Source organism: Hylobates moloch, unplaced genomic scaffold, assembly GCF_009828535.3.
Source record: "Hylobates moloch isolate HMO894 unplaced genomic scaffold, HMol_V3 SCAFFOLD_19, whole genome shotgun sequence".
NCBI classification, from domain to species: domain Eukaryota; kingdom Metazoa; phylum Chordata; class Mammalia; order Primates; family Hylobatidae; genus Hylobates; species Hylobates moloch.
In genome coordinates this window covers 4,087,200-4,103,244 of record NW_026652294.1, presented here as the reverse complement: position 1 = coordinate 4,103,244, position 16,045 = coordinate 4,087,200, and the positions used below count along the sequence as shown (strand labels likewise).

Genomic DNA, 16,045 nt, shown 5'->3' with positions numbered 1-16,045 from the left:
GAGGCAGGAGTGGCAGAGCAGGGCTTTGAAACTACTCATTCATTTATTTAACGTGCATTGGGCTCTAGCCTGGGCCAAACATGGAATCAGGGGCCAAGAGAGCTCTCACCCAGCGATGTGTGGCTTTCTGAAGGGTGAGTGTGGGATGTCACTCCTCCTTCCTGCTTCTACCCACCCATGCCCCATCCCCTTGACTGTGGCTTCAGTCCCTTTTTCTGGCTCCACACTCATCTTCCATCTTGACCTTCACTAGACTTGGACTCTCCCATCTGCAGCACTTTAACTGCTTTCTTGCAACCATGCCTGTGAGCTGGAATCACTGTACAGTTGCTCCTCCTGCTGCCTAGCCTCCACCTCCTCGCCTCAGCCTGCTGAGATCTGGCCACACTCCTGCAGGCTGCTGGCTAAGGCTGGGAGAGGGGTGGCCTGAAGTTAGCTGGGGGTACAGATGTAGCTCCCTTGAGGGGCTTCTGTTATGGAAGTGTTCTGAGAGGAAGAGGCAGCTGGTTGTGCAGCTCTAGGCTCAGGAGAGGTGTGGGTGGGCAGGAGAGACCTGGGGGTCTGCACAGATGCTAGATGAGTGGCTACTGTCACCCAGGCTGGAGTACAGTGGCACAATCACGTCTCTGCAGTTCTCCACCTCCCCAGGCTCAGGTGATCATCCCACCTTGGCCTCCTGAGGAGCTGGGAACACAGACATGCCTGGTTCATTTTTGTATTTTTTGTAGAGATGGGGTTTTGGCATGTTGCCCATGTTGGTCTCAAACTCCTGGGCTCAAGAGATCTGGTCGCCTTGGCCTTTCCTAAAGTGTTGGAATTACAGGCGTCAGCCACAGCACCCGGCTGACCATGAGCATTTGAGTGAAGTGAAGCCACGCACAGTGGCTCACACGTATCATCCCAGCACTTTGGGAGGCTGAAGTGGGAGGATCACTTGAGCTCTGGAGTTCGAGACCAGCCTGGACAACATAGTAAGACCTCATTTCTGTTATTTAAAAAAGAAAAAATAATGGCTGGGCATAGTGGCTCATGCCTGTAATCCCAGCACTTTGGGAGGCTGAGTCAGGAGGAAGGCTTGAGGCTAGCAGATCGAGACCAGACTGTGTAACATGCCAAAACCCTGTCTCTATAAAAAATACAAAAATTAGCCGGGTGTAGTGACACGAGCCTGTCGTTCCATCTGCTCAGAAGGCAGAGATAGGATTGATTGAGCCTGGGAGGTAGAGGCTGCAGGGAGCAGTGATCGTGCCACTGCACTCTAGCCTGGGTGACAGAGTGAGCCCGACTCAAAAAAAAAAAAAAAAAGTGAAGTGAGGGGGCATAGACTGGTAGGATAATCAGGCCCACCTGATTATAATGAGGCCCACCTCACGAGGTGAAAGTGATAAGGACCTGTTGGCGTGGTGACTGGTGGCCCACAGGGGTTGTGGGGGCAGCAAGTGTCTTAGCCAAGTGGTTATCCACCCACTCAGCATTGGTGTCTGGAGGGTCCACTCTGTGCTAGGCCAGGGCTGGAGCCGAAATGGCCTGGTCTGTAAGGAGCTCCCAGTCTGGTATATACAGGGACAGTCATCCAGTGTCATCCAGTGACACACAGAGGAAGATGTAGGAGAAACCCGCAGCAACACGTGGAGCCACAGGGGGGTTTCTGAACTTGGCCAGCACCGGGTGTAGAATGCTCTCTGGAAGTGACTTCCTTCCCAAGGCCTCAGTTATGGCCTCTGCACGGTGGTCCTTTCCACTCTGATCCTCTGAGGCCTCCAGGGTTCCATAGGAGCCCTCTGTGAACAAGAACACTTTCCAATAATCTGGGAAATGGCCACTTACCAGGCATGGCCCGGGCTAGACACTGCACGGCACTGGGAGCAATGGTACCCTCAGCTCCCTTCTGTTCTGGGTTGGTGCCCTTCCCCCATGCCATACCGGGAAGCAGAGAGAGAAGGAAGAGCCAAGCAGGACAGGGTGGGAAATGCTGAGAGCAGCTCTGGCTTCTTTTAGGGCTGGGTTAGATGGCACCAAATGAAAGGAGAAGCAGCAAGGGGCAGCAGGTGACAGAAGTCAGGCTGCAGCGGGTACAGGAGTGATGAAATGGATGCTTATTTCAAGCTGAACAATTAATAGTGAACAAGGCCAAAAATGGTGGCTGGTGGCTGTAGGGAAGAGGAAGTTGACAGAGGGGCTTAAAGGTCTCTGGCTTTGGGGAGGGTGGTAACTGGCTGTTTCTGGGCTCAGAGGGACCCTGTGGGAGGAAATGTGCCAAGTGGTGGAATGCAACAGGCTCTGCAGTCAGAATGTGAACAAAAACAGGCCAGGAGTCTTGGTTGTCTTTAAAAGCAGGGATAAAGATGCCACAGGGCTCTCCTGAGACTCGAGAGGGTAAAGTGCTAGGTATGTTAAAGGCTCGTAAAATGACACCCCAGGAAGCTTCCTTCCCCAAGACCTGCAGATCCAGCTGAACAGTGCAGGCCTGGTCTCAGCTGGTGTCAAATTCCAGGCAGGGAAGGCCTGGCCAAAAAAGTCCCGGGCCTGGCTGAGCCCTTGCTGAGTTAGCACCACTGCCGCAGCACCCTGGCAGCGGGCCGTACTGGGGACTCAAAGAGTGTTTCTGGCTGGCACCATTCATGGACATGGCCCAGCTCCATCCTCAGGCACACGCTTATTAATTCTGTGACCTCTTGGGACCACAGGTTTGCCTCTTCTAAACATGCATTATAACACTCCCAGGGGACTCCAGGATGACCCATGCATGTAAGTGATGCACCCACACGTTAGTCCCTGTCCCCTCAAGGAGACGCCCAAGAGCGCCCTCTGCAGGCCCCGACTGTCTGGAGTCTCTGGCTTTCTTGTTGATTATACCTCATCTCCTTCCCTCTAGGGAGGCAGGAACACCTCTATGTGGAGAGGCTGGGAATGGGGAGAGAGATCAGAAGCCCCAGGACCTGGGCCCCAGCGAGCCCTCCCATCTCCAAGAGCATAGGCCCTTGGCACTGCCCACTCCCAGGAAGGAAGAAACCCACACGACTAACCAGTGTCTGAGAGCATTTTATTAAGGGCAGCAGAACGGGATCGCAGCATCTTAGAAAGCCTATTCTCTGCCGTGGTGGGGAGTAGGGAGCAGAGGGAAGGACCCGGCACACTTCAAGAAACCAGGCGGGTGTGAATTCCTGAGTGAGCTTGGGCAGCGGTGGGTGGCTGCTCCACAGCTCGCCCCTCCTCCAGAGGACCCAGCTTTTTGGTTTTGGAGCAGCCAGGGCTGTTCGCCAGCTTGCTCAGAGCCTACCCTGAAGGCATGGCTGGCAGGAGCAAGCCGCCCAGGCCCGAAGAAGAGACACCCACTGGCTCGAAAGCCAGGCCTCTGCTGATGGGGCCAACCCTGGGGTGCCAGTGCCAGGGCTGAGAGTCCCTGAGGGGCTGCCGGCACACAGGTATCCTCCCGTGGTGAGCAGAGCGCAGTGAGGGGGTGACAGGCAGGCAGAGCTACGTTGGCAGAAACACGAAGCAATGGGATAGTTTCCAAGAATGGCAACATTTCTGGATCCAGAGAAGCAACAAGAACAAATGGTGGCTTGTTTGGATAGCTTCTGACAGAATTTGGCATTTTATTACAAACTGGAGTGTGAGTGAAATAAAATCCATCATCACTTTTCTGCTAATGAAGACAGATGTGGAAACGCCAGCCCAGTGCCCTTGCCATCCTGGGCACAAGGGAGTCTCCAGAAACCTGCCTTTGGCGTACCTAGGACAAAAGAAGCTGAGTTCACGTACACACCGCAGGGGCCACGCGCCTGAACAATGTTAGGCTGCCGAACCTGCCCATCACTCCCCACTTCTGCACAGACCAGACCAAGCTGTCTTACATGCCTGTAGGCCCCGGAAAGATCTCAAGTTATAGAATTAAAATTAAAACAAAAAGCAAAGTTTAAGTCATCTTCTCCACAGGATCTAGTCCCCCCCAAGAGCCAAGAAGGGAAGCCGCCAGTGGCAAAAGCGGGGTTGGTGACACATGGCATTTGGATCGTCGGCTTCCTTGGGGTGTCAGAGCAACATGGATTCTCTACTAGTGCGGGGACAATCCCATTTGCCTTGAAAAGACATTAATATTCAAATCTTTACAAGTTTATCTGATGATAAATTCTAAGGTCAATTTTTATTTCTACAAAAAAAGGCAGTCAAAACAATATAAAACACATTGGAAGGATATTACTGAGTGAGCTTCAAGTGGAGCTTGACTCTGCAAAGGCTGTGAGTCCAAAGGGAGAGGAAGTCCGTCTTGTTCCCGGGCTGGGCTGGCTGCTCTGGAGGAAGGGGTCAGCAGGGGCCCAGGCGACCCCAGACTGGTGCTTTAAATAGCCGAGTCCTGCTAATTCCAATCCTACAAAAGGTCAAAGTGTGCCGAGGGAGGGCTGTGGCAGGGCCGCTGCACGGAGAAGTGGAGCGCAAGCTCCGTGGCACATTCGGATGAAGCTTGGTGACAGATGAGCTGGGAATTTCAAATGGACATTCTGGCTGTAGCTTTGCCTGCAAGGACCAGCAGATCTTCTACAATGGCTGCAGGGAGAAGTGCCAACCTGGGACCTCAGGAGCCTTTCTGGCGAGATTCATCACACACAGTGTGCACAGCATCCTCCTGACTAGCAGGCTCCCCATTTCGGGGCCACCACAGACCTGTGATTATAGGGTTTCTCTGTGCAGGCCAGGCCAGAGGTCAGTTACACACACTGACATCAGGGCTTGCCCAATTAACTGATGTAACATCAGCTGGAGTTTCACACAAGAACTGAGGAGGACTGGAGGAGGGGTGTGGCTGTTTGTTTTTAAATTTTTTAAAAGGATGTTATAAACTGGAGTCAGGAGAATTTAAACCAACTCCCACACTGGGCAACAGTCCCACACATGCTAAGAAAAGCCACCAGGACCGCCAGGGCAGTCTCTTCTCCTTTGTGGAGGCAGGCCCGGGGTCTGGGGAAGTAAGTAAGTGAAAAATAAACTCGGTGCCAGAAAGTGGAAGTGGCAAGGGTAGGGAAGAAAGGGAACCACAACCTTTTTTTTCCTTTTTTTTTAAACCTTATGGGTTAAATGTAACTTGAAGATTTTGGATAAAATTGGACAAGAAAAGAAACACCATTCTTTTGAAGTAGATTGAAGCAGTGATTTTTAAAACAAAGAGAGCAGAACTAGAACATCTTAAATTTTTAATCCTTTCTTTACAGGTTACCTAGACCACTTTTGATTAAGAAAACTGTAGAAAGTTAGTAACTGCCACAAGCGAACGCCAGGCGGTGGCACGTGTCAATTTCCACAGAGTCCTGCTTTGCGGGGTGTCTGAATGCACTGCACGGGGTCTCTGCTCACACTTGCTGGAACCAATCATGGCAGATTTTAGTCCACAGGTCGCTTTTCCCCATATTTCTTTGTAAACTCTTCAGCATTCTTACAGAATTTTTTACGGTCCTTAGAGTATTCTTCAGCTAGGTCAGCCCGAAGCGGGTGCTCGGGCTGGGGGTCATTCACCAGTGCTATGAGGGACTGGATTACTGCCAAGAGAAGGACAAGGCATGGGGGGTTAACACAGTCTCAGAAATGGCACCACTAATCCCGGGAACAAAACTCTGGCTTTACCACTGGTTTACAGCTAATGTGCTTTTAAGCCAAAGCTGCCTCCTATTTATCCAAAATTCTGACAGCCAGAAAAGTCTGATCTCCTGGGCTCAAACAATCCTCCCACCTTGGCCTTGAGAGTAGCTGGGATTACAGGTGTTAGCCACCGCTCCTGGCCTAGTTTTTTGTAGAGATGGGGTCTCACTATGTTGCCCAGGCTGGTCACAAACTCCTCGGCTCGAGTGATCCTCCCGCCTCATCCTCCCAAAAGTGCTAGGATGACAGGCATGAAGCCACTGCACCTGGTCAGTTCCTTTATTGAGGGCTCATATTGTTCATTCAGCATCACAAGAAATGGATTAAAATGCTGATGCTAGCCAGGCAGATCACCTGAGGTCAGGAGCTCAAGACCAGCCTGGGCAACATGGTGAAACCCCGTCTCTACTAAAAATACAAAAATTAGCCAGGCATGGTGGCCCATGCCTGTAGTCCCAGCTACTCAGGAGGCTGAGGCAGGAGAATCGCTTGAACCCGGAAGACGGCAGTTGCAGTGAGCCGAGATCGTGCCACTGCACTCTAGCTTAGGTGACAGAGCGAGACTCTGTCTCAAAAATAAATATATAAAACAAAATACTGATGCTGGCTGAGTCATATGCAAAGGCATAATCGTTCAACAGCACACCCTAAGTGAGGGCCACAGCACAAAGTACTCCTGGCCTGGTGTCCAAAGCCCACCTGCTTAACCTCTGCTTCTTACTGTGCCTGGTGAGAACGGGAAAGAGAGAGCTCCTGTGACCACAGCGGGTAGAGGTGACGCAGTGGGGCAGAGGTGAGGAGGGCATGGTGCATGCAATGCTAACAGGTTCCACATTTGTTGGGGCTGGGGGGTGGCTGGGTAAGGAGGGTGGACTGTGAACAGCAAGCAGGGGCAAGGGGCCTGGAAAGCTCTCTGCAGGCCAGGGTGGCCTCTAATTCAGTCTCCAAGCCTCCTCGGGGGTAGATGGTATCACCTCCCTGTACAAGCCACCTGTACCTCTAGAGGCAGCAGGCCCTGGAGGTATATTTTTATTTAATAAACGAAGCCCACCCTTGGCTGACTGGCCACAGTGTATTTCAGTGCACACCACCCTCGGTGTGAGACTGCTCCCTTTTCCTAGCTGTTCTTGACTTCAGGGTTGTTAATTGAGCCACAGTCGCCTAAGAGCACAAATAGGTGGCTCCCCTTCCTTTCCCATAATTAGAAATGGCCCTGTAACAGGAGAATTACCATCGCATTAGCATTTTAGAAACCTCCCTGGGCTAAGGACAGGCTGAGTACTTCGTTAGGGGCAAGCTCAGGAGTTTTCACCTCACTCTCTGATATGAATACTTAGGCTCTCTACTTCTCACTATCATCACCTTGGTAACTAATGCAGAGGTTGGTGGCTCACACCTGTATTCCCAGCACTTTGGGAGGCCAAGGAGGAAGGATCACTTGAGGCCAGGAGTCTGAGACCAGCCTGGGCAACATAGCAAGACCTGGCCTCTATAAAAAATAAAAAATAAAATTAGCCGGTCGTGGTGGTACATGCCTGTAGTCCCAACTCCTTGGGAGGCTGAGGTGGGATGATTGCTTGAGCCCACAATATTGAGGCTGTAGTGAGCTGTGATTGTGCCACTATACTCAGCCTGAGTGACAGAGCCAGACCCTATCGCAAAAAAAAAAAATAATAAATATATATATGTTTTTTGAGACAGAGTCTCACTCTGTCGCCCAGGCTGAGTGTAGTGGCACAATCACAGCTCACAATCTCGGCTCACTGCAAGCCCCGCCTCCCAGGTTCACGCCATTCTCCTGCCTCAGCCTCCCGGGTAGCTGGGATTACAGGCACCTGCCACCATGCCCAGCTAATTTTCTGTAATTTTTTAGTAAAAACGGGGTTTCACCGTGTTAGCCAGGATAGTCTCGATCTCCTGACCTCGTGATCCACCCGCCTCGGCCTCCCAAAGTGCTAGGATTACAGGCGTGAGCCATGGCGCCTGGCAAAATAAAAATTAAAAGACCTATTTCTCAGAAGATGCCATTTGTCTATTTCATTATTTTTTATAGTTTCACTTTCACTAATTTGATCAAGTCTGAATTTTTTTTAATTGAGATGGAGTCTCACTCTGTCACCCTGGCTGGAGTGCAGTGGCACAATCTCAGTTCACTGAAACCTCCACCTCCTGGGTTCAAGCAATTCTCCTGCCTCAACCTCCCGAGTAGCTGGGACTACAGACATCCGCCACCATGCCTGGCTAATTCTTTGTATTTTTAGTAAAGATGGGGTTTCACCGTGTTACCCAGGATGGTCTTGATCTCCTGACTCATGATCCGCCCACCTCATCCTCCCAAAGTGCTGGGATTACAGGCATGAGCCACAATGCCCGGCCTCAAGTCTGAGTATTTTTAAATTTACTTAGTAGTTCTGATAAGTATTTCATTCTTTCTCTGTTCCCTTGGGTGCATTTCTGGCTCCTTATCTAAACTATAATAAACTTCAGCTGAGCTGAACTTGTTTTGCTAGTAAGAACACTTGACAGATAATGTCTGCTTTACAAACTACAACTGTGGCCCTCTATCAACATTTTTCATATATAGGACAGCATATTAAATTATATTTTATAAACCATCCAGCCCTGGGTTCTTGGTCTCTTCTGTGACCCAAATGCTCCTCAGAAGTATTTTTTTTTCTGCAAAATGTAGGGGCTTAAAAACATACAACAGGCTGGGCGCAGCAGCTCACACCTGTAATCCTAGCACTTTGGGAAGCCGAAGTGGGCAGATTGTCTGAGCTCAGGAGTTCAAGACCAGCCTGGGCAATACGGTGAAACCTTGTCTCTACTAAAATACAAAAAACTAGCCAGGCGTGGTGGCGTGTGCCTGTAGTCTCAGCTACTCGGGAGGCTGAGGGAGGAGAACTGCTTGAATACAGGAGGCAGAGGTTGCAATGAGCCAAGATTATGCCACTGCACTCCAGCCTGGGTGACAAAGTGAGACTCTGTCCCCACAACAACAACAACAAAAAAACAAAAAAAAACCCACACAACAAATTAGCCAATTTTACCTTTTACTCTCACTACATTATCATCAGAGAATAAAGCCTATAATATTTCCTTCCTTTTGTTCTTTTTCTTTTTTTTTTTTTTAAGACGGAGTTTCGCTCTGTCACCCAGGCTGGAGTGCAGTGGCAGCAGCTGGAACTACAGGTGCCCGCGACCACGCCCGGCTAATTTTTTGTGTTTTTAGTAGAGACGGGGTTTCATCATGTTAGCCAGGATGGTCTCGATCTCCTGACCTCGTGATCTGCCCGCCTCAGCCTCCCAAAGTGCTGGGATTACAGATGTGAGCCACCGCGCCTGGCCCTTTTGTTCTTAATAACAGTTTCTCTGCAATAGCGGATGTAAGCAATATTTGTGATTTCCCCTCCTTTTCATAAAAATCCAGGGATCTTCATTGTCAAAGAATAAAATGTCAATGTACCTTCAACCCAAGAAGATACGCAATGTTGTAGCCTTGCATGGAATGTGCTTAAAAAAAAAGGTTTTGTTTTTTTTTTTTTTGCCTCCCAAGTAGCTGGGATTACAGGTGCCTCACCACGCCCGGCTAATTTTTTTTTTTTGGAGATAGTCTCGCTCCGTCACCCAGGCTGGAGTGCAGTAGCGTGATCTCAGCTCACTGCAGCCTCCGCCTCTCGGGTTCAAGTGATTCTCCTGCCTCAGCCTCCTGAGTAGCTGGGACTACAGGCGTGTGCCACCATGCCCAGCTAATTTTTTTGTATTTTTAGTAGGGACGGGGTTTCACTATGTTGGCCAGGATGGTCTGGATCTCTTGACCTTGTGATCCGCCCACCTCGGCCTCCCAAAGTGCTGGGATTACAGGCGTGACCCACCATGCCCAGCCTGGAACATTTTCATCCCCCAAAAAGAAAACCCACTCTCAGTAGTCACTTCCTATTCTCCTCCTCCTAGACCCTGACAATCACTAATCTACTTTGTCTCAATGGATCCACCCTAGTCTGAGCATCCCATATACAGCTGAATTTTATCTGTAGTGCTTATGTTCTATAAACTTGCCATGAACATTGAATTAATGATACTGAATCATTGCTCCTAAGGGAAACAGAGGTTTAGGTTCAAACAAGCCTCTGCTCACATTTTTGCCAGCTGATTAATATATAACTTTATGTGTGTTTAAAGACATCTTATTTAATAGGTAATATTGACTCAGTAGCACTATAACTCATGCCCAAATAAAGCTTATCTCACACATGTATTTTCTCCAAAAGGCATATCATGACCTTCCTGTGCTCAGGAATACTAGAAAGCACTTCAGCACCACGTTTGGGGCCAAAACAAAATCACCAACAAAAAGCACAAAATCCAAGAAGTGTGGCATTAGACAGCCCACTTGCTTCAGTTGAGAGCTGAAACAAGAAGGCAGGGCATCGCACTGTTCAACCATACAACCTCAGCTGGAACACGTGCATGAGGTACTTCAAATTTTTTGCTGCTCTGCACATGCACACATCTGTGATAGACCACAAGTGCCAAGAGTATTGATTTTGGGGCTACAAAAAACTTTAGTGAGTAGGCAAATTCGCAAACACAGACTCTATGAACAATGAGGCTCAACTACAAATGGAATCACACAGTATGTGGCCTTCCGTGGATGGTTCTTTCATTTAGCATATTTTCAAGGTTTATGTACCATAAGACAGTACTTCATTGCTTTTTATGGCTAAATAATATTTCATTGTAGAGATACACCACTTTTTTGTTGTTTGTTTTGTTTTGTTTTGAGACAGAGTTTGGCTCTTGTTGCCCAGGCTGGAGTGCAATGGCGCAATCTTGGCTCACTGCAACCTCCGCCTCCCAGGTTCAAGCGATTCTCCTGCTTCAGCCTCCCAAGTAGCTGGGATTACAGGCGCCCGCCACCACGCCCAGCTAATTTTTTGTATTTTTAGTAGAGGCAGGGTTTCACCATGTTGGCCAGGCTGGTCTTGAACTCCTGACCTCAGGTGATCCGCCCGCCTCAGCCTCCCAAAGTGCTGGGATTACAGGCGTGAGCCACCACGCCCCGCTCACATTTTGTTTATTCACTCACCAATTGATGGACATTTGGGCTCTTTCCACTTCTTATCCATTGTGAATAATGGTGCTATGAACATCTGTGTACAAGTTTTTATTAGGCATATGTTTTCATTTCTCTTGGGTAGATATAGCTAAGAGTGGAATTGCTGGGTCATATGAGCATCTTTTCATATTACTATTTCTTCCATTATGTTTACTTTTCTGTACTTGTGGATGGCTAAAGTGAGCTAGAGGTTGTGAATTGAGGAGGTCAAAGAACTTCAAGGCTGGATCTGGGAGAAGCCATAATTGGGAATGCTGAAGTTTCTAAGGACAAGGGCAGGAGACAAAAATCATGAGCAGGTGCTCTGGGGACAAAGGAAGAGCGCTGGAAGATTACAGCAGAAGGGTGGCACAAGTGGCTTTCTCTCTTTCTTTCTTTCCTTTTTTTTTTTTTTTTTTTTTTCGGTACAGACGGGGTTTCACCATGTTGCTCAGGCTGGTCTCAAACTCCTTGGCTCAAGCAATCTGCCTGCCCCAGCCTCCCAAAATGCTGGGATTACCGGCATGAGCCACTGTGCCCGGCCTCAAGTGACACTTTCACTTCCCATATTTAGGAAACAAATGAAGGAATGGTGAGGCATTTAAAAACGCAGGCTTTGCAGGACAGTGGCAGCTGAACTGCAGTCAGGAAATAGCACCAGAAAAACAGGGACACCCAACATATGAAGAATCAGGCAGGTGGGAGAAGGAATGGCATGTCCAGAAGAGCTGCCATTTGGGAAAAGCAGGCCCAAGTGGGCCTGAGGAGGCAGCAAGGGGACTTAGCATCCTTGCCTGCCTGTCCCACCTCTGCCATCATGTCTCCCATCCTGCATACTCCCCTCCCATCAAGAGCTGAAGACTATTTTCCCTCTCATTAAATCTGGACTTTCCTCACCAAAAGAATCCACAGAAGTGACACTGTACCAGTTCTGTGCCTTCACCCTGGAACCCTGAGACCACCATGCTATGAAGGGGTCCAATCTAGCCTTGTGGAAAATAAGAGAACACAAAGAGAACCGAAGTGCCTTAGCTAATACCATTTCTGCACATGTGCACTATGCCTACCAGCACTTCCCAGCCAAGTTGAGTTCCCACCTCAATACAGCTGCATGAGTGACCCCAGGAACGAACGGTCAGCTGTAGAACCATGTAGCTGAGCCCAGCCAACCTCTAGAGTAAAAACTAATAAACTGGTGTTACTTTAAGCCACAAAGTTTTGATAGGGGTTATAATGCAGTAATAGATAACAAACATGGGAATGTGGCCGTCAAGTGCCAGGAACAACATTCTTGATGTATGTGAGGATGGAGATCAAGGCCATGCCACAATCTACATAATAATGTTCTAGGAAGGAATCCTCAACTGTCCTAAATCACAAAATAGCAATTCTGGTTCTGTCCATCATGGCACACAGAATAGCTCTGGTACCAAAATTTTTACCTTAAAAATCCCAAGTCAACAGTACTTTTCACAAAAAAATTAAAAGCTGCCCCTAAGTTATTTGGCTCTTGGGGGAGGAAGGGAAAGCAGCCACAGTCTGAAAAAGCAGAGCATTTTGGCAGTGCACCTGGATAGGAAGGCAAAAAGTGAATAATCCTGCCACGGCCTTCTATGCAGCAGCCCCATGAGAGGTGGCAAAGCACGTGCATCCATCTCCTGAGAGCCTCCCTGGCCCTAGCCCCACCCTCTCAGTCTACAGGTAAGGGAGGAGTCCCAGAACTTTTTGTAGCCAGAACCTGAGGTGCAGGGCTTTCCTGGGCAACCTGGCCTGGAAGGACTGCCACTCCCCAGGCACAGTGGGTTAACAGACATGACTCAGCAGGGACTCCGAGAATTATTGAACACTCTTGATCAAATGCAGCTACAGGCTTTTGACAGTGCTAGGAATCTGTATAGAAAAAAACCAGGCTCGCCGGGCATGGTGGCTCATGCCTGTAATCCCAGCACTTTGGGAGGCAGAGGCAGGTGGATCACCTAAGGTCAGGAGTTCGAGACCAGCCTGGTCAATGTGGTGAAACCCTGTCTCTACTACAAATACAAAAATTAGCCGAGCGTGGTGGCTGTAATCCCAGCTACTAGGGAGGCTGAGGCAGGAGAATTGCTTGAACCCGGGAAGCGGAGGTTGCAGTGAGCTGCGATGGCACCACTGCACTCCAGCCTGGGTGACTCTGTCTCAAAAAAAAAGAAAAGAAAAGAAAAAATCGGCTGGGTGCAATGGCTTACGCCTGTAATCCCAGCACTTTGGGAGGCCGAGGCGGGCAGATCACGAGGTCAGGAGATCGAGACCATCCTGGCTAACACGGTGAAACCCTGTCTCTACTAAAAATACAAAAAATTAGCCGGGCGTGGTGGCAGGTGCCTGTAGTCCCAGCTACTCGGGAGGCTGAGGCAGGAGAATGGCGTGAACTCGGGAGGCGGAGGTTGCAGTGAGCAGAGATCATGCCACTGCACTCCAGCCTGGTGACAGGGCGAGACTCCGTTTCAAAAAAAAAAAAAAAAAAAAGAAAAGAAAAAATCAGGCCATGGGCACTGAAAAGAACTGTGTCGAGCTTTTATAAACATCAGCTTGTATACAAACAAGGACCAAGCCCACTAGAAACTGTTCTGCCCTGACTGAATGTTTAGCACCCACTCCTTTCTTCTACTCAGTGTGGGAGTCTAATGGGCACCTTTCATGGTGATTATTTCCAACAAGTGAGGCTTGATTTTTCTTGTGAAAGGCTTTGAACTCCACCTTCCAGGGCTTTTCTCAGTCACTGAAACATGGGACCTCCTCAATCCCTGTGCAGGTCAAAAGTTCAGCTGAGTTATTCCCACAGGGACTGGTAAGACCTCAGCCATACTTTGCGTGCACCTGGTAAGGTTGGAGTTCTCTGGACTCTGTCTTATCTGGCATCAGAAAGGACCCACGAGCCCCTACCCCAGAGCAGCACCCCCCAAAGAAACCCTCCACTTGCAGCCTCTCAAGTGCCAGCTTCATCCGCTCTAACCTAAACAGACTTTATACTGGTTTAGGTACTTAAAAGGAAGCCACCAAAATATGACATTAGGACTTCAAAAGAAAGTCTGGAATTAAATGAAAACCAGACACAGTCCATAACAAACTAATCACTTCTAGGGGACAAAAGGGAGGACAACCACAATACTGATTCAAATATTCTTCCCAGAAGAATGAGCATGTTTATGTTCACACAGACACGTGCACCACGGACAGCCACATCCAACTCCAGGGAATACCAGGCCCACTAAAGCCAACCACGTGCCTTCATCTGGGAATACTGCCCTTACATCTGCCTCTGTCCCTCCCCTCACATCACCCGAGCCACTAGGCTCTAGCTCATGCCCTTCGTATAGCCTAGAAGGCCCTCTCCAACCTCCTTTCCTCCTTCAAGTCTGAGTTCAGGCACTAACTACTGCAAGAGGCCACCTTAAATCCCACTCTCCCTTCCGCTTGTAGGCAGCCCCACAGTCCTTCATCCCTTCCAGGGACCAGTGCCTGCACCCCTCTGCACCAGCAGCAAGCCGCTGGGCTTGTCTGTCCATGTGTGTTCCCACTGTGGACGGCAGCCCAGGGCTGAGCACTGGAAAGGCCTCCTCAATCCCTGTACAGGTCAAAAGTTCAGCTGAGATGAGCCATTCCCACAAGGTCCGACAGGGCCTCAGCTACATTTTGTGTGTACCTGAAAGATTCTCTGGATTCTGTCTGATCTGGTATCAGAAGCCCCCACCCCAGAGCAACACCCCCAAAGACCCCCTCCGAGGAAGACACAGGCACATGTCTTACCTTGGTCGGTTTTGGTTGCTGGCTTCCAGTTTTCAGCACTAATTACTGGCAGACAGACCTGCCCCTTTTCATCGATGTTCGGGTGATAGATCTTTGTTTTAAATGTGATCTTCGGTGGTTTGAATGGGTACTCTGCTGGAAAGTTGATTTCGATTCTGAAGGCCCCCTTATCATATGGAGGGTTGTCCTGGAAGGAAAGGGAGATCAAAATGAACACACCATGGTTCATAAACCTATGGCCAAGATAGGAATGTTTCAAGTGCTTATCTGAAAAATCAATTTATTTCAAGGGATTCAAGTATCAACTGAAGCCCTGCCACCTTCAGGACAACCCAGCCACCCATTAGTATTTCTAGAGCAAGATATCTGCTAAACTGAGAAAGGGCTTGAGATTGATGTCCTGGTCTCTTCATACTTTTTTAAAAAATAGAGTTTACTTTACTCTTTACTACACACCTTTAGGTATAAAGCAAAACTGAGAGGAAAGGACAGAGAATTCCTAAATACCCCCGCCCCTAAACACACACAGCTTTTCCCACTATCAGCATCCCTCACCAGAGGGGCAAATTTGTTACCATCAATGAACCTTTTACCTTAACACATCATTACCACTCAGCTTCCCTAGTTTATGTTAGGGCTCACACTTGGTGTTGCATATTCTATAGGTTTTGTGTGGTTATCAGACATGATAGCTGGGATCATGCAATATGTAGCTGCTATGTCTGAATGTATCTCCCCAAAAATCTTATGTTGAAACCTAATCACCAATGTGATGGTATTAGGAGTTGGGGCCATTGGGAAGTGATTAGGTCATGACGGGATGGGTGTCCTTACCAAAGAGGCCCCTGAGAACTGCCTTGCCCTTTCCATCATATAAAGACACAGTGAAAAGGCACCATCTATAAGCCACGAAGCAGGCCCTCAACTGCCACTGAATCTGCTGGCACCTTGATCTTCAGACTTCCCAGCCTCAATAAGTGAGAAATAAATTTGCTGTTAGAAGCTGTTAGAAGCTATTTGTCTTTATTATTATTATTATTATTATTATTATTATTATTATTTTGAGAGTCTGTTGCCCAGGCTAGAGTGCAATGGCATGATCTTGGCTCACCGCAACCTCCGCCTCCCGGGTTCAAGCAATTCTCCTGCCTCAGCCTCCCAAGTAGCTGGGATTACAGGCACCCGCCTCAATGCCCAGCTAATTTTGTATCTTTAGTACGGATGCGGTTTCACCATGTTGGCCAGGCTGGTCTTGAACTCCTGACCTCAAGTGATCTGCCTGCCTCGGCTTCCCAAAATGCAGGGTTTATAAGCGTGAGCCACTGTGCCCAGCCGTTACTTGTTTTTCCCCCCTTCATATTTACTTATTTATTTTTGTCAGGGTCTTGCTCTGTTGCCCACTGGATAGTGGCACGATCTTGGCTCATTGCAACCTTGACTTCACAGGCTCAAGCAATCCTCCCACCTCAGCCTCCCAAGTAGCTGAGACTACAGATAGGCACCACCACCCCCAGCTAATTTTTTTGT

The 16,045-nt window shown here is 48.9% G+C and overlaps 1 protein-coding gene across 2 annotated transcripts in view; it reads right to left on the bottom strand.

Annotated features, from left to right (window-relative positions):
- UBE2L3 (ubiquitin conjugating enzyme E2 L3) overlaps positions 1-16,045 on the bottom strand; it is a 66,430-nt gene that overhangs the window by 5,576 nt on the left and 44,809 nt on the right. Inside the window, exons 3-4 of one of the 2 annotated variants that reach the window (XM_032138715.2) lie at positions 14,519-14,705; positions 4,129-5,534 (exon numbers count right to left, since the gene is read on the bottom strand). In XM_032138715.2, the coding sequence (XP_031994606.1) occupies positions 5,380-5,534; positions 14,519-14,705 (342 nt within the window). In that variant the 3' untranslated portion in view covers positions 4,129-5,379. Of the gene's footprint in view, positions 1-4,128; positions 5,535-14,518; positions 14,706-16,045 lie in introns of those variants that run through there. The other variant, XM_058431228.1, reaches the window with a different exon arrangement.